The sequence below is a fragment of the Cryptomeria japonica genome, chromosome 3, assembly GCF_030272615.1.
Source record: "Cryptomeria japonica chromosome 3, Sugi_1.0, whole genome shotgun sequence".
NCBI lineage: Eukaryota > Viridiplantae > Streptophyta > Pinopsida > Cupressales > Cupressaceae > Cryptomeria > Cryptomeria japonica.
In genome coordinates, this window is record NC_081407.1 from 12,824,328 (window position 1) to 12,849,168 (window position 24,841).

At 37.8% G+C, this 24,841-nt stretch overlaps 1 protein-coding gene across 1 annotated transcript in view; it reads right to left on the reverse strand.

Moving 5' to 3' along the window:
* LOC131049102 (casein kinase II subunit alpha-2) overlaps positions 1-24,841 on the reverse strand; it is a 102,207-nt gene that overhangs the window by 7,943 nt on the left and 69,423 nt on the right. Inside the window, exons 5-6 of the mRNA XM_057983122.2 lie at positions 12,331-12,421; positions 12,167-12,232 (exon numbers count right to left, since the gene is read on the reverse strand). Of these exons, the coding sequence (XP_057839105.2) occupies positions 12,167-12,232; positions 12,331-12,421 (157 nt within the window). The remainder of the gene's footprint in view (positions 1-12,166; positions 12,233-12,330; positions 12,422-24,841) is intronic.

Below are 24,841 nucleotides of genomic sequence, written 5' to 3' on the forward strand. Positions count from 1 at the left end.
AACTCGCTGATTATCACAGAACAAGGGAGTCGGACCTGCTTGAGATATTTGCATATCCACAAGTATCCGGCGAAGCCAAACTGCCTCACAAGCTGCCTTAACTGCTCCTCGATACTCTGCTTCTGTCAAGGAGAGAGCCACTGCCATCTGCTTTTTACTAGTCCATGTGACTACACCAGATCGCAAATTGAACACATACCCAAATGTTGATTTTTTGTCATCAACTGAACCTGCCCAATCTGAATCTGTGTAACCACTAAGTCTAGGATCATGACTCCTAGTGTAAAGAAGTCCATGATCAAAAGTGCCCTTCACATAACGTAGCACATGCTTCACTGCTACCCAATGATCAGCCTTGGGGGCTATCATGAAGCGTGAAATGTAGCTCACTGCAAAACTGAGATCAGGTCTAGTGGTAGTGAGATAGATGAGATTGCCCACTACTTGCCTGAATGCAGTTTCATCTACAGGAGGAGAATCAGACTTGGCTAACAACTTCAGTCTTGTCTCCATAGGCGTGGAAGCAGGTTTACAATCCCGCATTCGAAACCTGTCAAGCAAGTTCCTAGAATACTTAGATTGAGAAATAAAAATGCTATCATCAATCTGCCAAACCTCAACACCTAAACAATAATGGAGAAGCCCCAAATCTATCATGTCATAAGCCTTGCACAAGTCTTGTTTGATTTCTGCAATCAAATGTGTTGAACTACCAGTGATGATCAAGACATCAACATAGACAACAAGAAAGAGAACATCATCACCAGAGTGTTTGATATATAGATTAGTGTCAGAAGGACTACGCTGAAAACCATGAGCAACCAAGTACTGATCAATCTCGAGGAGCCTGTTGAGTCCATAGAGTGTTTTCACGAGTCTACATACTTGATGTTCTTTGCCAGCAACCTTAAAGCAAGGAGGTTGCGTCATGTAGACTTCTTCCTGCAACTCATTGTGAGGAAGGCACTCTTAACATCCATCTGATGGACTTTCCATCCAAACTGGGCTGCAATAGCAAGAAGAAGACGAATTGTACTCATCTTGGCAGTAAGAGCAAAAGTCTCCTCATAATCAATGCCCTTCGGCTATGTGAATTCTCGAGCAACCAATCTGGCCTTGTATTTATCCAAGGTACCATTTGCATGATACTTCACCTTATACACCCATTTGCAGCTAATGGGCTTCTTCCCTAGAGGAAGATTAGAGAGAACCCAGGTGTTGTTCTTACAAAGGATCTGGTATTCTACGTCCACTGCTTGTTCCCACTCTGGAATCCCTTTTGCCTCTACATATGTCTGAGGCTTATAAATATTATGAGTGTTGGCCATGAGAGAAAAATTGACTGTATTTTGCTGCTTGCTCTTGTTTCTAGAAGATCTACCCTCAATGAACTCATCAGGACGAAGATCGCTGATGGTCTTAGCCCACCATTTAGGCCGGAGAGTAGAAGAACCAACATCAGATGCAAAAGGAATAACTAGAACTGGAGGTGGAGCAGGATCTGGAACAAGTGGAAGATTAGCATCATCCAAAAGAAATTTAGGTAGTGCATCATCAAATTCAGAATCTGCATCATCCCTCCCATCAAGTGGACCAAATAAATGTCGAACACCCAAATCAGAAGCCTTCAAAGGCCGATCCTCAGAATTTTGCTCAAACGAGGAAAGCTGAAATGGTCCTCATTCTTCATCAAAGGCAACATCATGACTGAAGATAAGACGATCAATGTCTATATCAATCAGCCGGTAAGCCTTGTGGTTGTCACTATACCTTGTAAACATAAGCTTTTGACTCTTGGAATCCAACTTGGAGCGCTTGGCATCTGGAATCCATACATATACTAAAGCATAGATGGACTACTTGTCGAGTAGTTAAAAACTCGCGAGTAGTTTTGCCTAGCGAGTAAATACAACTTTTACTCGTCGAGTTTTTGTTAAAAACTCGCCAAGTACTCGTTGAGTTTTTACAAAAACTCGGCGAGTCCGATAAAAAAAGTCGACCACCTGTGTAAAAAAGCAAAAAACGGCCAAAAGTTATTTTATTTCATCATTTTATGTTTGGTTTTTTGCTAAGAAGGGGGAAAACACACTCCAACACACTTGCAAACTGATTTCCACCAATTCTTGCCAATTCCAAGTAGATTGAAGTGGTTTTTGAAGAAAAATCAAATTCCCAGGTAGGTTTTCTGATTTTTTTTCTTTGTTTTGTTAAAACATTTTATTTATTTTTTGTTGCATCTAGATGAATAGAAAATCATTCCTAAGTAGTCAAAAATGTTTGAGTCACTGGAACAAGATTTAACACTATTTTTACAAGTTTTGTTGAAATTTTCACTATTTTTTTTAAGAATCTCTAGTTTTTCAAAAAAAATAAAACCCTAATAGTTTTTTTTATTTTCTTACTTTGAATGATGTCTAAAATTATTTAAACTAATTTAGATAGTTTGCTAAATTGTTAAACTAAAATATTAACTTAGTCTTTTCACTTTGTATGTGTAGGTTAACAGTTAACCATTAATTCAGTATGGCAAATTCAGGGTATGATTGGCCACTAGAACAATACCCATCTGGATACATAGGCACCCGTCCTAAAGGTGCTAGAGATAGCTATGGCTTGGAGGTATGCCTATGAAGGACTGAGCCTTGGGTCAGTGATTTGCATTAAATGTGAAAAAGTAATTCATGGAGGCATAAACCGCCTCAAATACCACCTTGCAAGCATCAAGAAGCATGATGCTAGGGTATGTCCTGGGGCCACCAAAGAAATAAAAAGAGACATTAATGCCTTACTTTCAAATGGGGAAGAGAAAAAATTGCAAAGGGAGAGGACAAAACTAGCCATGAGAGCAACCATAATTGAATCTCAAGGTGCTTCAACTGACATTGAAGAAGAAGAAGAAGAAGCACTTCAAGGCATAGTGGGCTCTTGTTGTGGCCCACATATCCACAAACCCAGCACCACCTCTGCCACCACTTTTGCTTCCTCTAGTGGAGTACTTGTTGCATCACCATCAGGGACACAGCCTATAGGTAGTTATTTTGTGCCCACGAACACACCTAGAGCACAACCATCATTAGAGGCTATTGGATGGAATAGGGAGGCACGTGAGAAAATAGACATTACATGTGCTGATTTTTGGTACTTCAACAACATCCCATTCAATGTGGCAGACAATCCTTATTGCCTAAATTTGGTTACCACAATGATAGTTTTTGGAAAAGGGTACAAGGCCCCTTCTCGCAAGGATTTGGGTGGGAGGTTAGTAAATAGTCCACTTGATTTCATTTTTAATTGTTTTTCTTGTTTATTAAATCAAAATTGTGTACTAAGACCTAATTTCACTTTGTTCTTGTAGGTTGCTCACAAATGCAGTTGATAGGGCAAAAGAAGTGGTGGAGGACCAAAGAAAAGAATGGAGAAAATATGGCTGCACCATTCTTTCCGATGGGTGGATAGATGGCAAAAACCGCACCATTATTAATTTTTTGGTTGCTTGCAAGGACAATGCGGCGTTCTTGAAATTGGTTGATGCCTCCAATAAGGTGAAAAATGCAGAAACATTGGCTGGAATGTTGGAGCACGTTGTTATGGAGGTGGGAGTAGAGAATGTGGTGCAAATAATCACAGATAATGCAGCAGCATATGTGGCAGCAAGTAGAATCCTCCAAGATAGGCACCCCACTCTTTTTCAAACACCTTATGCAGCACATGTCCTTGACCTTCTTTTGGAGGACATAGGAAAACTTGATTGGCTGACTCCAATTGTGGAAGATGCAAGGAGGACCACGAAATATATTTACAATCACCCTTGGGTTCTACATTTGATGAGAGAGCACACCCAAGGGCTCTCTCACAAGGTTTGCAACGATTTTCTTAACGTTGCAAAGCATTCTTGTTGCATTGACTTCTTTGAAACAAATGTTTGTGAGTCTCACCTTATTAAAAGAAGGCTGAAGGAGAGGGTGTCGCATGCATAGTCTTCGACAACCATTTTGCACAAAAGGTTGGAGAGATTGTGAAGGTAACTTCAAAACTTGAATTTTTAATTATGCTTGATTTGAGTCTTTCATTGTTAATTTGTAACTTCATTTATTAATCTTTTTGTAATGTGTAATTTTCAATTGTAGGTGTCAGAGCCCTTGGTTAGAGTTCTCCGCTTGGTAGATGGGGATAAAACCCCAATGGGGTATATTTATGAGGCCATGGATAGGGCCAAGGAGTCTATCAAAAATTACTACCAGGGGGGGGATAGACTCAAATTTGATCCCATTGGGGAAATTATTGATAAGAAGTGGAACAATCAGCTCCACCAACCCATTCATGCAACAGGGTACTTCCTCAACCCTCGTTTTAAGTTCGGGGATTCTTACTCAGATCCTAATGGAGAGGTCATGGAGGGCCTCACTACATGCATTCAGAGGATGATACCCAAGGTTCAAGTGAGAGACCTCGTTGTGGCCGAACTACAAAATTATGAGTAAGCAAGGGGTAAGCTATTCTCTTCAAAGCTGGCCAGGACAGGAAGAACCACTCAAACCCTAGGTATAACATTTGCCATTTGGATTTTGGGGTCTAAACTGTTGATAAATTGATAAATTATGTTTTCACTTTTCTCTTTGCTTTCTAACTTTTCAATATTTTATTTTGCAGATGCTTGGTGGCAAAGTTGGGGTGGAAATACCCCAAATCTCAAAAAATTTGCCCTCGGAATCTTATGTCAGCCTTGTACTTCATCTAGTTGTGAGTGCAATTGGAGCTTGTTTGAAGCCATCCACACGAAGAAGAGGAACAAGTTAGCGCAAAAATGTCTCAATGACCTTGTCTTTGTGCAATATAATCTTGGTTGCGCATAAGGAAGGTAGAGGAAGCACCAACTGGTCCAATTGACTTGAATGATATAGATCCTTATAGTGATTGGACATCACAGGAGCAACCTCCATTGTTTATAGAGGATGACATCACTGATTTGGAGAGGCGGGCTATGGAAGAGGAGGGGGGTCGATTTGGTTTCACACTGAATGACATTGAAGAGGATGAGGAGTCATTGTCAGTGCCAGAAGCAGCTAGAGACATAGCTTCATCCAGGATGGAGGACGAGCCACAACCTAAGCCAGACATAACGAGCGAGGAGGCACAATCACCCCCACAGTAGACTTCTAGGACAAGACCCTCTAGTTTTACCTCTCCCCTAGTTTTTACTAGAGTTGGGAAGAGGAAGATGTAATTGTAATTAGTAATGATGTATTTACTTTTAGTTTTACAAAAGCTATTTACTATTTTGCTTCCAGCCATCAACATTCCTCATGAGGATGTGATTTTGTACCCACTTTGCATTTAAATATATCTAGACTCAGCTTGTTTCTATTGACTTATTGGATGCATCTTCTCATTGAATTTTGCAAAATAAATGCATTTCTAATTAAATTTAAGCAATTTTTTAAGTTCTCGAGTTTTTTGCCGAGTACTGGTCGAGTTTTTCCCTAGTTTTTTTTCCAGGCCTTAGCGAGTAGTTCAACTATGTGCTAACGAGCCAAAAAATTTTAGATGACCGATCCTAGGTTTGCAACTAGTCTAGGCTTCCTCAGGAGTCTTCCCCTTAACATGTGTGGGAAACCGATTAAGGAGATAGACTGCAGTGTATACTGCTTCTACCCAATACATCTTAGGAACATTTATGTGTTCCAACATAGACCTAGCCATTTTTGTAATGGTGCGGTTGCAACGTTCTACAACGCCGTTTTGCTGAGGGGTGTACGGTGTGGTTAATTGACGTTTTATGCCATGTGTATCACAGAAAGTGGAGAAAGCAATAGAACAAAACTCCCCCCCATTATCAAACCTAAGAATAATAATAGAACAACCAGACTCTTTTTCTACTAACGCCTTAAATTTCTGAAATATAGGAAACACATCTGATTTTTGTCTAAGTACACCCACATTTTACAACTGAAACCATCAACAAAAAGCAAGAAATACCTACACCCAGTAACAGAAGGTGTATTCATTGGACCACATACATCAGCGTGGACCAACTGTAGTACCTTCGAGGCTTGCCATGAGTCACCATCCTTGAATGGTGTCTGATCCAGGAGGATCCAAAAGACCTAAAAAATTTCACAGTCTCAAGATCTAACGAAACCAATGTCATTGGATAGAGCTCGTAGAGACAATTTCAATGTCGTTTGAATCTTGTCAATCGGAGTATGTATGAGCGAGATATGGCCAGTCAAAGTTTCCAAAAAAAAGGTTGACTAGACTGCTGACATCAACATGATACGCGGCAGGTCAAGATGGTGACATGTGGTAGATAACGTGGCAACAACTGTGACGACATGTGGCATGATGACTGGATAGTGAGTTGGTAGGTTGGCTGATGTGAGCCAATTACAGGCTGACATGTGTCAGTTAGAAGCCAAACAAAATCGTGCCACGTGGCCCAATGGTTGGGCGCAACATGGCATTGTCGAGCTTCTCCACAATCGGGTTGTTCATCCAAAATTTGGTTGGGGGATTCGAATCCCTGACCAACCTCTCCCTACTTTCACGGGCTACCACCAAACTAAGCACCTTTGTCTATTACAAATGTGAGGCGTCTATTCTTGTTGACTAAAATTGGTGGCAAATCCGATAGAATGGGGATTGGGTGGTTTGAACCCCTAGCCTCCCATTCACAACAAATACGCCCAACCATTGCGACAGCGAACTCTTCGGAGTTATAAATGGCAAAGCTTGGTTTTATTTAATGTGTGCGACGGTCCGTGGAGATAGGGACTCGGACACCCCTCCATACATAGAACAAAACAACCCCTTCAAATAAAACCCGATACATATAATCTTCAAAATATAATATTTGAAGATTTTATTAAAGACTTTTAAAGGGTTTTAAGGGATCGGGTCAATATAAGCCCAATATTTAAAATCTTAAGGGCTTTATTTAGAGATATGAAAATATTATTGTTTAACCCCTTAATTAGAATATGAAATTGTATTTAAGGGGGAGTTTTTGGCTTGTAAGGCAGAGTAGCTGGAAACTCCTTTGTCCCTCCTTGGGAATGCGTATCCCCGTATTCGAAACAAATACGTATCTAATACAACCCGAATACACATTGAATACTGTACCCACATGTGCCCAAAAAAAACTTGATTTCCAACCATGCTAGATACTATGTGATTGATTTTTTTAAAACTTGATGGAAATCTTCCTAAATTTAATTTTTAAAAACATCATTCATGCATTTTTTTTTAAAAGATTGGTATAAACAAACCTACACCCAATGAGAAAGACAAATGAAATGTTTTTCAATTTGAGTGACCCATTTTTTTGGTTATCTTCCAATGCAACTCTACTATTTTTCATATTGTAAAATGTTAATCAACTTATCATTATTTATGTACCAATTATGCGACTATATTGCTTTTGAAGTAATGAAAATCTCCTCGAATAACTTAGAAAATTGTGATAAATATGTGTATGTGTTTTTTTATGAATGACGTATCTAGCCGTATCCATATTGGGGGTCTTGAAAAATGGCCGTATTCGTACCCGATACCGTACTCGTATTTGTATCTGTATCCATGTCCATGCAAATTTGTTGTAAGGCAATCAATTTCTCTGGGGAGGAAAATAGTCATATTGGAGAATAGGAGTCTTGATGATTTTTGTACGCACAAAGACATCGTCAGTTTGTAATACTTTTATGTGTAATTGGGTTAAGAGGCAATTGAAGCCTAGCCCGAGAAGGAGAGTACCTGGGTGTCTTTAGGTGCAAGAAGAGATTGTGAGAGATGTTGTAATGCAGGATGATGTAAAAAGGCATTTTAAGCTTGGCATCATTAATGAAAGCGGTCCTACATTGAGAAGCGGACCCGGAGACATAGCTCATGTTGAGCGAACTCCATTATCAAGCTCGTGATCTCTCTTCTTCTCTTTTGTCTTATAATTCTCTCTTATTCTTTCCAGTTTTTTTTAATTTCTTTAAGTTTTAATTACGAAATTGAAGTAATTAGTTAATGTCATAAAGTTGTAACTGATTAAGTGAACCTAACTTTGTATTTCATCAGCTAAGACATAGCCACGCAATTCTATTTGCGATCGGGGAAAATTTGTAATTTGAATTAAGTGCAATTTAATTTTGTAAGCCTTAATTACAAATCAATGTCCTGTGCTGCTTCCCAACCTGACAAACTTCACAAACTCGCTGATTTTGAGTTTGAATTTCAGGTAAGCCATGTACTGAATCTTCCCTAACAAGCTGAGCAAGGTAATAAATGTTCAAGTAACCATATCATTGATGCCAAAGACTGCTGATAAAGGAGGATTTAGCTGCAAAAGCATGCTCAAGAGAATCACCCATATCCACAAATCTGTATAGACCATGATCCTCGATGCCAATAGCTACAGTAGTGTGAGATGAACGATCAACAATCGAACACTTGTGTGAATTGAAGATCACATCAAGCTGAGGAGAATGCCGCATGATCTGACTCACTGAGAGTAGGTTTAGTTCCATGCCAAGAACATAGCATACATTGAGGAATATAAGATTCCTCCCACCAGACTGTATTTGAACATTGCCCTTGCTGACAATGGTATACTCTTCACCTCCTCCAAATATGACTGAATCAGTATAGGGTTAGAATTTTGTAAACCAATCATGTCTGTGAGTGAAATGCCGAGAAGCGCCAGAATTTATATACCAGGCAAAAGATTTCACATGGTTTGCAGGCCTTTTAGCCATGAAGGCATAAAAGGCAGACTCTTTTTGTTCTGTGTGCTCAGCCACATTGACTTTAGGTTGAGACCCTCCATGCTTTCGCTGTTCGGAAGCTATCCGATTGCAACAATCCTTGATCATATGGCCATATTTATGACAGCAGTTGCATTGAACCTTCTTCTTCTTCGAACTATCCTTAGACTGACTAGAGCCCTTCTGCAGAGATGACTGAGATTTGCCTTTATCCTTGTGAAAAGATTTGGTTACAAAGGCTTGTTCCGAGGAGGATGAAGTGGCATTGCTACCAAACTGTTGTTTCCAACGATCCTGCTGCAGAAGTTTGGTGCACAACTCTGGAAATTTCAGATCAACATTTGTTGAAGTAATGTTCAAAGTTTCTATAAAGTGCTCATAGGATTTAGGCAGACTCTTCAAGGTGATGACTACCATATCCTCTTCCTCCATTTTCCGACCAATAGCTTCAAGTTGATCTCGAATGTCCTTAATCTTCGTGAGATGTTCTTGTAAGGACATACGTTCACCCATCATAATGGAGAACAACTGGTTCTTCAGAAAGAATGCTCGGCTTTTGTCGGATGTCTCATGCAATTCCTTCAGATGCTTCCAAATTTCTGATGCTGACTTGCCAAAAGGAATATGAGATAATTGATCATCTCTGACGGAGAGCTTGAGAAGCATTACGGGTGCTCAATTCCGGTCATCAAACTTGTCCTACTCTAATCCAAATGTGGTAGGACGAGACTCTTTTCCCAAAACAAGATCATCAAGGCAGCGATATTCGAAAATTGTTAGCATGCTCTGCTTCCAGGTGTTATAATTCTCGTCATTGAATCTTTGACTGCCTTCCAACATTAAGTTGGTCAATGACGCCATCTTGCATGCTTCCCAATGCACGAAAAACAAAAGTCAAAGAAGAGGCGATACCACGAAATCCAAGGCATAAATCCCAATGCAAAAAAAAAGGCAAGTGTAGGTACAAACTTCAAAAAATAGATTAAGTATGACTGACACGAATATCAAGGTAAAAAAATTCTGCTGACCTAGAAAAACTGACGAAGACCCAAAAATCCTTGCAAAAAACCCACAAAAAATATGTAGGTTAAATTTAATTCTGACCATAAAATCTAAGGGTTTTGATAAAACCCTAGTTGGCTAAACCCTAGCTGCCGAAACACAGAGAACCCGTGTAGAGAAATCGTTGTGGAAATTATCAAAGAAGTCACCAAAGAAAATATGCAAGAAAACTTAGCCCCCCCAAAAAAACCAGTTGCAGAAAATAAAATGCAAAAAAATCTCGTCACCAAACACAAAAAAACTGCATAAAAAATTCCCGTCGTTGCCAAAAATGAAACATGTATAGAAAAACGTGTGTTGACGCGCAGGAAAGAAGGATCATGGGCCGCAAAATACAATCGCGAGTTGCAGAGAAAACGCATCGCGATTTGCACGAGGTCGCGCGGGACACGCAAGTCGCGGAGAAGAGAAGACGCGGTTCGAAAAATCTCGAAATATGTTGGGATTTTCTTTGCAAAATTTGTCACACAAAGCCCTCAGAAAACAAATGTGCCTAGAATCAAAAAATGCAGACATGGGTCGAGGGCAAAATGCGGCACACAGATGAAAAAACTCTTCAAAACAACAAAGATTACAGGTCGCGCGCACGTAGAGAAGACCCCCAAAAAATGTTTCAAAATCTAAAAAAATTTCATTCAAAAGTTTTGAAAAAATTTAAAACGGGCTCTGATACCATATTACAAAGAAGTAATTGATAAAAAACTTAATGAATTATTTACAAAGATCAAAAAGATCTTATAGAGTTACAAAGATGATGTTAGTAAATAAGAAACAATTGTAAATAGAAATAATCAAATTATTTACAATATAATACATAATTGACCATTAATTAATAATAAACAATATTAATCTAATACCTAATGCATTTAGAAAACACAAAATCAATTCTAAGCATTGATTTGTCATAATCAAGGTTACCAGGAGACGGGGGTACTTGGAGACTGGTATTAGTACTGGTACGACTAATTTTCAAAAATAGGAGATGGGAGTAATTAGAGACGCCAATTTTTTTAATAAATAATATTTAATAATTTCCAAAACATATCATGACAGAGAACTTTGAAAACAAGAATAGTGGTAAAGTTTAACATTAACTTTAAAATTGAACAAAAATTGAAATTTAAATTGCTTATATTGCTGATACCATAGGCAGTCTAAATTGTTTAGTGAAAGTAAAGTAATATAGATGTTGAGCACACTCAATATTGTTGGCTAAATAGTAAAGGCAATTTCTCTTTAGACTATTACAATGATAAGAAACCAGTCCTCTCAAAAAGTCTACATTGTCAATAGATCTGATCACTATACCTTTGCATGGATTTTTGTCTTCCTGTGAAACAGTTTCTTTATTAGTCATTTCCCTACGACTTTGCTTTGCTGCAAGCTTATCTATTTGTTTGTTTTATTTTTTTTGCCTTTTTACTGCATTTTGTCCTATGTTTTCTAGGAGACGTCAATTTTTTGTTGGGAGACTTCGGAGACAACAGGAAAAAGCACCTTATGCATGAAGAAGTTTCCAGAGAAGTATCTGGTACCGGACACGTGTGTCTAGTACTGATATGGGTCTAATGATCCTAAAACCAATAAATGACATATTTCCACAAAGTCTCAAAATAGGGGGACCAAGGGCGAAAATTTGGGGACAACATGAGGACATTCATGGCACACACCATCTTTCATAATTTTATCACTATATTTTCATCTTTTCAACAACAATTCCTAAATATTTTTAACCAAATCTTCATCATTCCAATCCCTTCCCTGAGCATGATTTTCTCACATGGATGTTGAAGATATCTTTTGTTGGGAAAAATAAGAATGAAAATAGCAAAATATGAAATGAAATGTTGAAATCGCATGAGTTTTGTTATAAACTGTCACCCAGCAGTACACGAAAGAAACTAGTGAGTTTGAGCAAGAACCTAGGCCCAATTCTAGTAGAAACTCACCAAGTACTCCAATTACCTCGCCCCTAGTTCAGCTCATAAGTCCAGGTTGACTCGACATAGAGAGCTGAAAAACTCATGAGTTGCGACAAATCACTTGAATACTCGGCAAGTTTCCTACCATGATCTCTCATCCTTCATCTATAATTTAAATGATAAATATAAATGGGCACATGTAACATTTCCACTCTTCCTTGTAGGCTACTAAGCAAATATCTATCTTATTGCTACTAGATAAATTAATCACAAACCATCATTTTCAATTTGATTAGTTTTTCCATGTGTGACTTATTGCTATGAGGGCAAATAAATGCAAACCTAGACCAGAACAGTTTACAAAATCTATGCATTTCAGTCATAAAAAATAAAGCACAGTTTCTCTCAAAACTACAAGCATTTGACCTAATATACCTTTGCAATCTTAACAAGCTGGTCATGATTGTCATGTCCATAAAAGAATGGTTCTTTTCGAAATATCTGCATAGGATTACAGCATGTTATACAAGATTATAACACAACAAGAAGTTAATAATATGAGAGTTTCAGATGCGGCATGATGATATTCTATAGCTTACCATTCCTGCAAACATGCAACCGAGGCTCCACATGTCCAAAGAATAATCATAGTCCTGCAAATCTACAAGAAGCTCTGGACCCTTGAAGTATCTATTACATAATAAGATAATTATTTTTAGAACATTGATATAGAAATTAAATATTTAAATTAACTTGAAACAAAAGAAAGAGCAAGAGAATGTAGCAATTAACACTCATAAAACAAAACAAACAAACATGGACATAAACAAACTTTTAAAAATAAAAATCGTTGTTTTCAAGATCATTGCTAAATTAGATAGATATGGTAATATGCGTAGTTCCACAGAGTTTCCTGATGGGGGGATGTGGGGACATGGGGACGGGTTTCAGAGATGGGGGAACCAAGGGCTTGGATCTAGGGACTGCTGCAGGAGAGGGGTGTTAAAATAATATTAATATCTTCTATAATGGTCATCTTCTATTTTTAGTGGTCGACTCATTTAGCTTTTTAGTTAATTAGCTTTTAAGCTTTATTTAGCATTTAGCTTTTTCTTTTTAGTTAATTAGCTTTTAAGCTTAATTTGGCTTTCACGCTTAATTTAGCATTTAGCTCTTTAATTTTTTACTTCAACGGTATGTTCTAATTATAGAACATCATCTTGTAACCTCTATATATACGTGTGTATATCATTCAATGTAATCATCCGATTATTGAATCATTCATTAAATTTATTTTTCATGGTATCAGAGCGGGTCAATGGGATTCTTTAAAGTTTGGCAGATTTTTTAATAAAAATTCATGGCCTTCTTTCTAGAATATTTTCCAAATTTTTATTTTTTTTTAATAAAAAAACAATTTTGCTTTTTTGAAGGCTTTTTGGGGGTTTCTGGTTCGTGGGTGAATTTCTTTGTGCTGGGCAGCAGTTTATGTTTTTTTAGGGTTCTAGAGATTTTTGGGCCTGCAACCTGGAGGTTTTATTTTGCAGATTGAAAATTTTCCTAAGGTTTCTGCAATTTTCGACTAGGGTTTTGACCCTTCAGTTCAAGTTGAAACTTTATTCTGGTTGCATATTCTTGGTGGGTTTTTCGAGAGCTTTTCTGGGATGATCTCATATTTTTCGATTGCCTCGTTTTGCATGCCTCAAATTTTGTGCCAACGAATTTGCCTTGGAATTTAAAAATAGTCAACGATTTCTGCTAATTTTGTGGGCGCTGTTTATGCTATACATCCGACCTAGGGTTTCTGCCCTTTTTTTTTTTTTGCGTTTTTTTTTGAAAAAAAAATCGTCTATATTTTTTCTATTTTTTTTACAAGAAAAAAAATCATGAAAGGCAAACTAGTTTTCACAAAGTTAAAGGTTGCAATCAATATGTAATGGCATGTGCCAGATAGCAAGTGACCTAGTGGCATCCCCGATGGAGGTGCCAAAGGTGGTAGTGCTGTGGGGGGGACATTTCCCCCAAGTTCCCAAGTTCCGGAAACATCCCCCCATTGGGGACGTGAGGTTTTTTGGGAGGATGTGTCCCCATGGAACAATGGACTAATAAGTCAAACAAATAGTTATTGTGTTCCAATATTGGGTAGATTGCTTTTGTCTATTCATATCATATACTAATCCACTTCATTGTGTGGTGGTTACATAGGTTACATGCGTAATAGTATGATTGAATGTTTTAATTCATAAACTTTATAGAAACACTACGACACACACAATTGGTAAGATCCTATCCAAGACTAAAGCACAGCTACATCCAAATGTCTAAAGTTTATTATGTCTACCATATTTTGTAACAAGGGGTAATTTAGCCATATTATTTGTGGTCTCTGCATAAGTTCATAAGCACTTGATAGTCAGTCAAATAAGAACTGATTATATATTATTTAATCCAAGAGCCATTAAGTTCAATTATATTATTTACTAATATTACTATATGGATGCAAGTTTAGTCTGTTTTTGAATGGTAGATCTTTCTTCTTGGAATCTAAATCTAACAATAGGGCAGGATAAGCTGCAGCCATAGAGGGCCTTTTGATGGCTTCAGAGTTGAATGTTTAAGTACATTCTGCTATAGATATCCAAGGCTTGGGCAAGATGAATTGTTCAAACTGGAAATCTAATACCCTGTTGGGTGAGGATCTATGTCTGTGCAAATCCATTGACTGTGTTTCTTCCACACATTGCTTTTGGGAATGTAATAAAAGTACTGACCCTTTGGGTAGGCAGGGATGGGCCAATCTCCCTTCTTGGCTTTGATCAACAACAGAGAAGAATAGCATGAGGGCTTGGACAGCATGTAACCTTTGATCCTCAGTGAGAAGGTTGCTTTGTATTGCTAGTATTTTTCTTATTAAATTTATTTACTTTTTTAAATAAAAATGAAGGAAAGATTGGAAAGTCAAAAGATTAATGATTGTGGGAAAGTTCATAATCTTCAAGAGTGATACTTTTTAGTGATTTCCATGGCCTTTAATTATTTCAGACAAAGGTGGCTCATGATTCATGGCAAAATGAAAGATGAGGCCTCTGTAGTTTATAGCTTGTGCAACCCTCTTTATGGACCACATTGGCTTGGTAATTGACTTCATATTTTTTCCATTATCTCTCTTTGATGGCTCATTGGGATTTCTGTCTTTCTTTGCAATGTGCAAATGCTTTTTTCAAGTTGGCTTTGGGTTTCTAGTTGCAGGCTCTCACAGGGCTGCTGTGTCTGATTGCCATCTCAAGGCAATTATTAATTACTCAGACACTGTTCACATGAATTTGGTGAACTGTTTTCTTGGTCCACAGGGTTTGGGCATGTTAGCATTAGATTGATATAGGTTAATATTAGCATTGTACAATATATGTTAGCATTATGGATTATCGTGCTATCATTAGCACTTTGTTGTAAGTTATTTCACATAGGTTGCAGGTTGTTCAAAGTTCATTCAAAAATAATGGAATCAGATATTTTATTCTTTGGCTTCTATAATCAGCCATTCTACAACAGAATATCCAACGGCTCAAAAATATAATAATAATATGGTACCAAAGTGGTACTATACCTTGATGAAGGATGTCTGGGAGGATGAATTGCCAAACATTGTTGTGGAAGGTTGACCTACATGTTCAAGGAAACATATTGTGCAAGGTAGTGATTTTGCTCTGATTTTTCTCTAGCTTCTGGCATTTCTCAGATATTTGAGCCTAGTACAAAAGAATTCTGAATGGAAAGCTGCCATGAAGGTGGAATATGATGGCTTGATGAAAAATAAGACTTGTGTTGTCAACATTGTACCCAAGAAAGAAATCCATTGGTTGCAAATGGATTTATAAAGTAAAGAATAAATCAGATGGTTTTCAAGATAAGAATAAATATCATCTTGTTGTTAAAGGATATGCACAAGGAGTAGACTATGAAGGGACATTTGCTCCTACTATAAAATGAACCTGTTAGTGGTGGGTTATCTCTATTGCTGCTTAATTTGGATGGTAGTTATATTAGATGAATGTCAAAAGTGCATTCTTGAATGGAGAATTTGAGGAAGAGGTCTACATGACTCAACCCCAAGGGCTCTAGGCCAAAAACATTGGTTTGCAGGTTGGTTAAGTCCTTGTATGGACTCAAGCAAACTCCTCAAGCCAGGTATTTTAAAATTGATCAATATCTTATAGATATTGGTTTAAAAAAAAAGTTAGTTTGAACCTACTCTTTATGTCAAGTGGTGACAAAGTGATCCTAGTCATCTACGTTGATGATCTTTTCCATTTCCATCACCAGAAGCAATACTACTTCAATTCAATAGGTGAAACATGATATATGTTCTATTTTTGAAATGACATATCTAAGCTTGCTTCAATATTGTTTAGGTGTAGAACTTTGGCAAACTGATGATAAGATCCTTGTCTCACAAACTAAGTATGACAAATCTCTTTTAACAAAATCTTGAACAACTAAATTTAATCCTATATCTACACCTAGGCAAGTTGGGATCAAGCTCTCAACCAACATTGTTTCATCACTGGTCAATGAGACATTGTACCAACAATTGGTTGATAGTTTGATTAATCTAACTATTACTAGACTATATCTATGTTTTGCAGTCAGTTGTTTTTATCATTATATGTTGAAACCTAAAGTGCAAAACAAGTCCTTCGATATGTGGTCTTTTGACTTTGGCATTCTATATGAGCATTCATGATAACAGATTATATCAACTCTAGTTGGGTTAGATCAGTTATGTTTTTACTCATGGTCAGGAGTAATTTCTTGGCAGAGAAAGCTACAAAACTATTAAAATAATATTATATCTAATCTATAATGGTCATCTTAGTTGTCGACTTGGTTGTCTTTTTTAGTTTGTTTAGTGTAACTACCGCTTCTTTTATTAGAAGGCGTAGTTAACTTTCTAGTTTTTAGCTTTATAGCTTTTTTTAGAGTTTTAACTTTTTAGCCTCATGTTGAAGCTTCAGCTGAATGGGTTGTTCTTTTTAAAACACCGTCTTGTAATTCTCTTTGTATACATTGTATATTCATGAATAAAGCATTCAATTATTTTTCATGGTATCAGAGCATGGATAAAAATTTTTGAAAAGTTTTTAATTCTAAAAAATTTCTTATAGGGAAATTTTTCTAAAGTTATTTTTCTGGGCAAATTTTTTTTCATGAGTTTTCTGAAAATCTTTCTGCAGGTCATGTTTTCTAAAAATCATGATTTCATGGCTGCATTTTTCGGATTTCTGCATAGCGTTCTTTTCTAAACCCCATGTTTTTCTTGGGCGGGCAATTTTTTCAGTATTGGCAAATGGGTCTGAATTTGTCTGCGATTTTGTCCACAGCGGCGCGATTTTTTGACCTCAGCGATTTTTCGTGCATTTTTTTTTGCAACCTCTGTGCAGGTTTTCTGCTCGAGCGACATTGTTTTCTGTTAGGGTTTTCATTGTTGCCGTGATTTATGCAATTTTTGCATTTTCTACCGGATTTTTGTGTTATTTCTGCGCCCTGGTTCGTGTGCAGTCTGAGCCGCAATTTCTGCAAACGCGATTTTCTATAAATTATGAATTTTTTTCTAGGTTATTTCGCATTTTTTTAAAACGTGATTTTTGCCGAGCATGTGGCTCTGGGTCTTCGCGACCTGGGGTTTAAAAGAAGAATTACATTTTTTTCTGTAGATATTTACCTTGGGATTTGTGCCATTTTTTGTGACCTAGGGTTTGCAAGAAAATTTATGTTTTTTCAACTTGTTGTGCATTGGGATTCATGCCTCAAATTCCATGGCCAAATTTGTGTCGGGTGTTTCTATCCTGATTTTTAATCAGATTCTTTTCTCTCGTTTTTTGTGCCTTCACCAAGTTGACTTGTTCAACCTCGGCTTCTATGATTGCATCTTTGACCAAAATGATGTCGAAGCACAATCAAAAGTTCAACGACTGCAACTACAACACCTGGAAACAGTGTATGCTGACCAATTTTGAGTATCGTTGCCTTGATCAGATTGTTTTGGGCACGACTACTCGTCCTGCAGCAGCAAGTACCAACCAAGACAAACATAATGAGCAAAATCAGGAGGTCATCATGCTCATCAAGTTGTTTGTCACAAATGACCAACTCCCTCAGGTGCCTTCAGGGAAAACAGCTAAAGAGATCTAGGATCTCTTGAAGGATCTTCATGAAATGTCCGACAAGAGCCAAGCTTTCTTTTTGAAGAATATGTTGTTTTCTATCATGATGGATGAAAAGACATCCATCTAGGCACATCTTACAAAGATCAAGGACATCTGTCACCAGTTGGAGGCTACTGGCCAAACCATTGAGGAAGAGGATATGTTAGTGATCGGGCTAAAAAGCTTGCCTCGATCCTATGAGCATTTCATTGATACGCTCAATATCTCTTCTACTAGTGTTGATCTGAAGTTTCCTGACCTCTACAACAAACTTCTACAGCAAGATCGATGGAAGCAACAATTTGGAAGCAACGCTAGTTCTTCCACTAAGCAAGCCTTCACAATTCAAGCCTCGGATAAGAACAAGGGTACAGTTAGGCCCGTCAAACAGAAAGGACAAGGTCAACCTCAACAGTCTTCAAAGAAAAAAAGTGTCCAGTGTAACTACTATCACTAGTTTGGCCATTTGGAGAAAGATTGCAAGAAATTGTTGTCGTCCATGCTATCAAAACAGGGAGGTGTTGGTGTACGTTTTATCATCTACCAAACATAAGAATAAAATACCACAAGGATACTCTATCCTCTCCTGAACAAAATCACTACTTGTGCCAAGATTGTGAGAAAGACCACAAGGTGACTCCAAGGTCTATATGTGCGAACTAGTGACTTTAGTGGGATAACTTCTTGGGTAGTGTATGCTGAAAATCTCAAGGGGGACTTACGCTTATCAATTGGAATCATTCACAAGCCAGACTTAGGCGAATTTATCAATGACTGCTCTTTGTTTTTGGGTTTTCTGATTTAAGACTTCAAAAAAAAGATAAAAAAGATAAGGGTTTAGGAATCCTATGCTACTTCTAGGCTATTCCTATGAACTCAAGAGACAGTAAAGACTGGGTGAAACTAATAACTACACTTTGTTTCGCCACACTGGGACAACTACGCAAAGTGAGTGCAATTTTCTAGGGTTGTGCTTAAGATTTTCACACTTATGAATAATACCAACAATTGAACTATATTACTCAAAGCAAAAGTTAAGCATCCACATCAAAAGCTCAAGCTAACTTTACACATTGAATGAAAATCATCCATCCAACAAAAGTATGAGCAAAATTTCACCAATCTAAACTTATCAATCCTTCTTTCATCTAACAACTTCAAAGCAAATAACTTAAAGCAAATCTACTCTAAGTGTTGAAGAAAATATGCAACCATGCAACCATTTAGCAATAATAAGACTTCAAAACAATAATTATTACGAACTTTTTATTACTCAAATAGCTCTACACAACAATTTCATAAATCTCTCCACACTAAAATGAAATGAGAGAAGGAGTTTATATAGAGTTTCTGAAAACAAATGAATGGCACAAGATGTCTTCTTGAAAACAAATGAATGGCAAATGAAAACATATATAGAGTTTCTGAAAACAAGATCAATCTAAGATCAACAGTCCAGATCAAGACAACCTAGCCCTAATCAAAGTTTCCCAAAATAAGATCCAAGATCAACTGCAAATGAGACAAGTGGCACAAGATGTTGTCTTTTAGGATTTTGCACCCCCTTCTTCTGATATTCGATGAACCTGGACACAATCTGGTCAACTTCCTCCATTATGACATGTGGTAACATGTTGATCCTAAATTCTAATCCTTCCAAGTCATTTGCAAATAGAGCAAAAGTCATTTCCTAGTCTAGTTCTTGCTTATGAAAAGCATCTTTGATGGACAGGAGGTTCAATGCCTTAGCCAAATTGCTCTTCAAAACTGGTCCTATGATGGCAGAGAAGATGTCTTGTGTTCTGACCTTCGGATTCTCCAACTGCATATCCCTTTCTCGGATAGTTTCTTTCCCAAGTATCTCTACAACTATAAGGAAAATCTTGTCCTGAATTGCGTTTATCTGTCCTTCTATTCTATCAGCATCAACCTTTACTTTTTCAAAGACTTCATTCCGTGCAACCAACGTCCAGTGCCAACTGTTGAAGTCATAGGCAGCCCCTGCTTCAATTACCTTTCCATTCACCAATTCTTGTGGTGGGACTCCTTTCAGCTCTGTAAGGCATGGGATAATCCTATCTTGAATATCCTAGAAGTCAACCTACACTTTTGCCATATTCTCAATCTTGGAAAGTAAAGAAGAGGTTTGTTCATACACTGATAATATTCCTTCCATAAACGTGGCTGCTTCTTTCCTTATACTTTCCATCCAATCTTTAGTCTCTTTGGTTGTTATCTTTTCTTCCTCAGTATTTCAGCGACTTTTTGTGAATTCAAGAGCGGAAGAGCTTTTGGATTTGCTTGATTAACTGGCTTAGTAGTCAAATGCTGAATGTAATCTTTCAGGCGCTCAACTTCTCTCTTATACTCTTTCTTCTTTTTTGTTTCTTTGTCCAGCTTTGCCTTAATAGAAGCAACTGAATTGTCTAAGTCCTCCTTTACTTAGGTCTTTGTGCTTGGGCCCAAGTCAAAAGTGGTAATCTCATACTCATAGGGACAAATATCTCCCTTTGCCTTGTTTACCTTTGGCACTGCAATCTGTATTGTCCCACATCCCGTTTCATCTCTTTGGATGATGGAAAACCTTTTGGTTAGCTTCTTTACTGTAGTTTGCTCTAACCTAGCTAAGAAATCAGCCATGTCATCTTCTTCATGTTCTTTTACTACTTTTGTATTTATTTTCAACCTTTCCTTCAGCCAATCAAGAACAGTGGGCTGCTCAATGCCTTCCATTTCTTGATTGCCCTTTTCACACATGATATCCCCAAGGGCAGAAATCATTCCCTCTTGAAATTCACCTTCCTCAACATCTATTTCATTGTCCGACTCTAAGATCTTTGTGCCAATAGGAGACGCTGATTGTTCATCTTCTTGATGGACTGATTCTACATTCCCCTCATGGACTAGGGAGGGAATTTCCATCTCCGCCAACGACTGATCAATGGCCAATATATCTATGTTTGCAGATGCGGCAGAACGAGACGGTTCTATCCTTTGCTTCTTCTGAGCTAGTCCTTCATTCACAGCTACCTTCCCCTTCTTTTTAGCACCTTCAATTGATTTGGCACTTTGAGTTGCTTCCTCATTTGAAGAATATCCTTCTGCTTCACCCATCAGGTCATAAGTTAAGACTATATTTCCTCGTTTTAATCTATGACACTGTTGATCAGCCCACCACCTGAAATATTTTATAACTGGCCACAACAAAGTGGTCAAGTATGCGTGCTCCGGCTTTGCCCATTTGATAGGAGGAAGATGTGCATGCTCATCAAAGCCAGGCTAAATATAGTTTGTCTTATCTTCCAACTAATCAAGCACAAGAAAAGGCTCAGTCATTCTGATCAAGCTTACTAGCAATCTGGAACATAGTCTTTTCCTGATGTCAAACTCATCTGCAGCATTTGCCCAAAAATCTTCTATGTCTGCTCTCTGTCTGAATCTTTCTCCATTCACTGATCCAATATTGTCGAGCGGATCGAAACTAGCTCTAGATCAATAGAAGGTAAAGGGATACCACTGCATTTCTTGTTGTTTGTAATTAGGGATGGTGGATTCCAATTGCCTTGGGCAACATTGGAATTCGCCTAAGGGGGCCAACCCCTTCTCCAACGTGTAGGGCTAGGCCCTATACCTCTTGGCTTCTCCTGAAGTCTCCACGCTACACTCAAGCCTAACATGCCATCATGATAGGGCCAACCCTATCCATTTCATATTAAATAAATTAAATAAATTAAAAGGTTTTAATTTAAAAGGCAAGCCGACATGTTTAGGAGCATTGCTCCTCATATAAATAAGCATATACCTCACATCACAATTCAATCATTCAGTTTTCAATACATGCGAAATATATACATATCTGCTAATGTAAAGGTTGAGGTAGCGATTACATATATCATCAGCAAACATCTTCATGTTCAGCGAATTACACTTAGAAGGCAGCAGATCACCATTAGAAGCCAGTGAGCCCTTGTTGATGCATAGCGAACTCCATTGAAGGCTCAGCAAACCCTATAGAAGGACTGCGAACTAGATTAAAGGTGCAACGAACCCTTGTTTATGCACTGCGAACCAGATTAGAAGGACTGCAAATCATGATCTTTGTCAGTGAGCTAATCTTGTAGACTGCTATGCCATCCTTCTTGTGACAACAACATTTGTACTCCAGATAAGTGTGTAATCATCATATGAATCCAATCCATAATTAGATCTGAGGATCTTTTCTGGCTGGGTTTTTCCTCCTAGGAGGTTTTCCCAAGGTAACTGTGTCTTGCCCTTATTCATTATCTTTCTTTGCTATGCTTAAATCTGGAAAACTATAAATCTCTAATCTAATTAATCTAGTTAGAAACAAATTCTGATTTTTCTGAGTTTTATTTAATCTGAAAGTGTTAAAAACAACATGGTATCAAAGCTATAGGCTAGATCAACTTTCTAATTTCAGAAGTTAGTACTCCTTTATTTTAGTTTGTTGTCTCATTTGCAATTCAGGTCAATGGGGCTAAAAGTTGAAGATAGGCTTGATGGAAATACCAATTTCGCTGCATGGAAGGTTCGAATCATGTTGGCTCTAGAAGAAAAAGATCTTCTCCATTTCATAGAAGCGAAAGAGCTAACTGAACCTACAAATGTTGTTGAGCTAAAACAATTCAAGAAGGATGGTGTCAAGGCCAGAAAACTCCTCATTGATTCAGTTAAAGACCACCTTGTCACCTCCATTGCCTCATTTACTTCTGCAAGGGAAATGTTCAGTCATCTACAAGGTACATATGAAATTAACAATCTTAGTAGGGCAATTACCTTAAGACAACAACTACTTAATATCAAAATGTCAAAAGAAGATTCTGTTGTTTCCTATTTTATGAGAATTTCAGAACTAAATAATTAGCTAGGTACAATTGGTCATAACATGGAAGATAAAGACCTTGTCATGATTGCCCTAAATGGTTTACCACACTCATGGGAGTCATTTATCCAAACCATAAGTGGTAGAACTGAGTTACCTACCTTTGATCGCCTTAAGAATGATTGCATCCAAGAAGAGTCTCGCCTCATCACAAGAGGGCAAACCAAAAGTCCTCATGTAGATGATCAACACATGCTTGCAGACCAATGCAAGAAAAGTGGAAATTGGAAGAAGCCTTGTCCAAAAAGAAATAGAGAATTCAAACCATCTAGTTCCCAGCACTCTTGGAAGAAACCAAGAGATACCTCGCGTGTTCGATGTTTCAGATATGACAAGTTTGGTCACTATGCTAAAGAATGTCAGAATAATCCTACCCAAAGAGAAGCCAACCTAAATGAAGTCTCAGAACAAAAAGATGACTTCTTATTCATCTTTGCTCTGTCTAGCAGTATGCCTACAGATAGTAATACATGGCTGATTGACAGTGGTGCTTCCAGACACATCACAGGCTACCCTGATCATCTTTCAGACTTAGTAGAAAAGGATACCAACCTTCTCGTGGTAATTGGTGATGACGCTCGTTATTCGGTAAGAGGTTCTGACACTACTTTAAATTTAGACTCTGGTATTTCACTGCACCTTAGTGACATCTTGTTTGTTCCTAGAATTAAAAGAAACTTAATTTCCATTTCTGCTCTAGAAGATAAAGGTTATCAAATTGCATTTTCTGAGGGAAAAGTTCTTGCTTGGCCTAAGAAATCTAGTTTTAAATCTGTTCGTGTAATCGGTAATAGATATGATAGTCTTTATAAGCTCTCTACTAACCCTGTTCAAGCCCTCGTTAATGAGGCTCCCGAATCCTGTGAGCTATGGCATAGAAGACTTGGACACCTGCACTATCAAGCTCTTCCCTCTCTTGAAAAGTTAGTCAAAGATATGCCTAAACTCAGTCAAATTCATGATAATACTTCCACACCGTATATATCCAGAATAGATGTCCACACCGTGCTCTAAAGAACATGACCCCTGAAGAAGCCTTCACAGGATCCAAACCAGACATCAGTCACCTCAAAATCTTTGGAAGTCTCGTTTATGTTCGTGTGCCCAAGGAAAAGCGAACCAAGTTGGAACCCTTCGAAAAGAAAGGCATGCTAGTCGGTTACAGTGAATCCTCCAAGGCATTCAAGATATATATCCCTGGTCAAAGGTATGTTGAGGTAAGTAGGGATGTTACCTTTGAAGAAGATATTGCTTTTAATAAATCAAAAGGTTCTTCTGTTATTGATGAAGCTAATGACAATCAAGACATGAATGTTGATACTAACCCTGAGATTTAGAGGGAGCCTGTTGAACCTTCACCTCAAGAAGAACATGATGATCCTCCAGAGCCCATGAATCCCATTGACATTCCTAGTGACATTATTGTTACCAAAAAGAGGCCACTTTGGGTAAGAAACACCATTGAAGAAGCCGAAAGATTTGCTACTCCCAGTGGCACCTTCCGTGAAATCTAGAGACCTCAAGTATTCTCCAACTACGATGCATTGATGAACAATCTCATTGAATCTGAACCTTGCAATGTTGAAGAAGCCTTGAACCATCATGCCTGGAAGCTTGCTATGGATGAAGAGTATCAGTCAATCATTAAGAATGATGTTTGGGATATTGTGCCCAGACCCAAAGGTAAATTTGTTGTATCCTCTAAATGGTTATTTAAAATTAAACATAATGTTGATGCTAGTATTGAAAAGTATAAGGCTAGACTTGTAGCTCGTGGTTTTTCTCAAAAGGAAGGCATAGACTATGAAGAAACATTTGCTCCTGTTGCTAGATATACTTCTATTAGAACTATAATAGCTATTGTTGCTGCTAGAGGTTGGAAGCTACATCAGATGGATGTTAAGACTGTCTTCCTTAATGATGTCATTGAAGAAGAGGTCTATATTGAACAACCTGAGGGCTATGAGATTCAGGATAGAATAACTCATGTGTGCAGGTTAA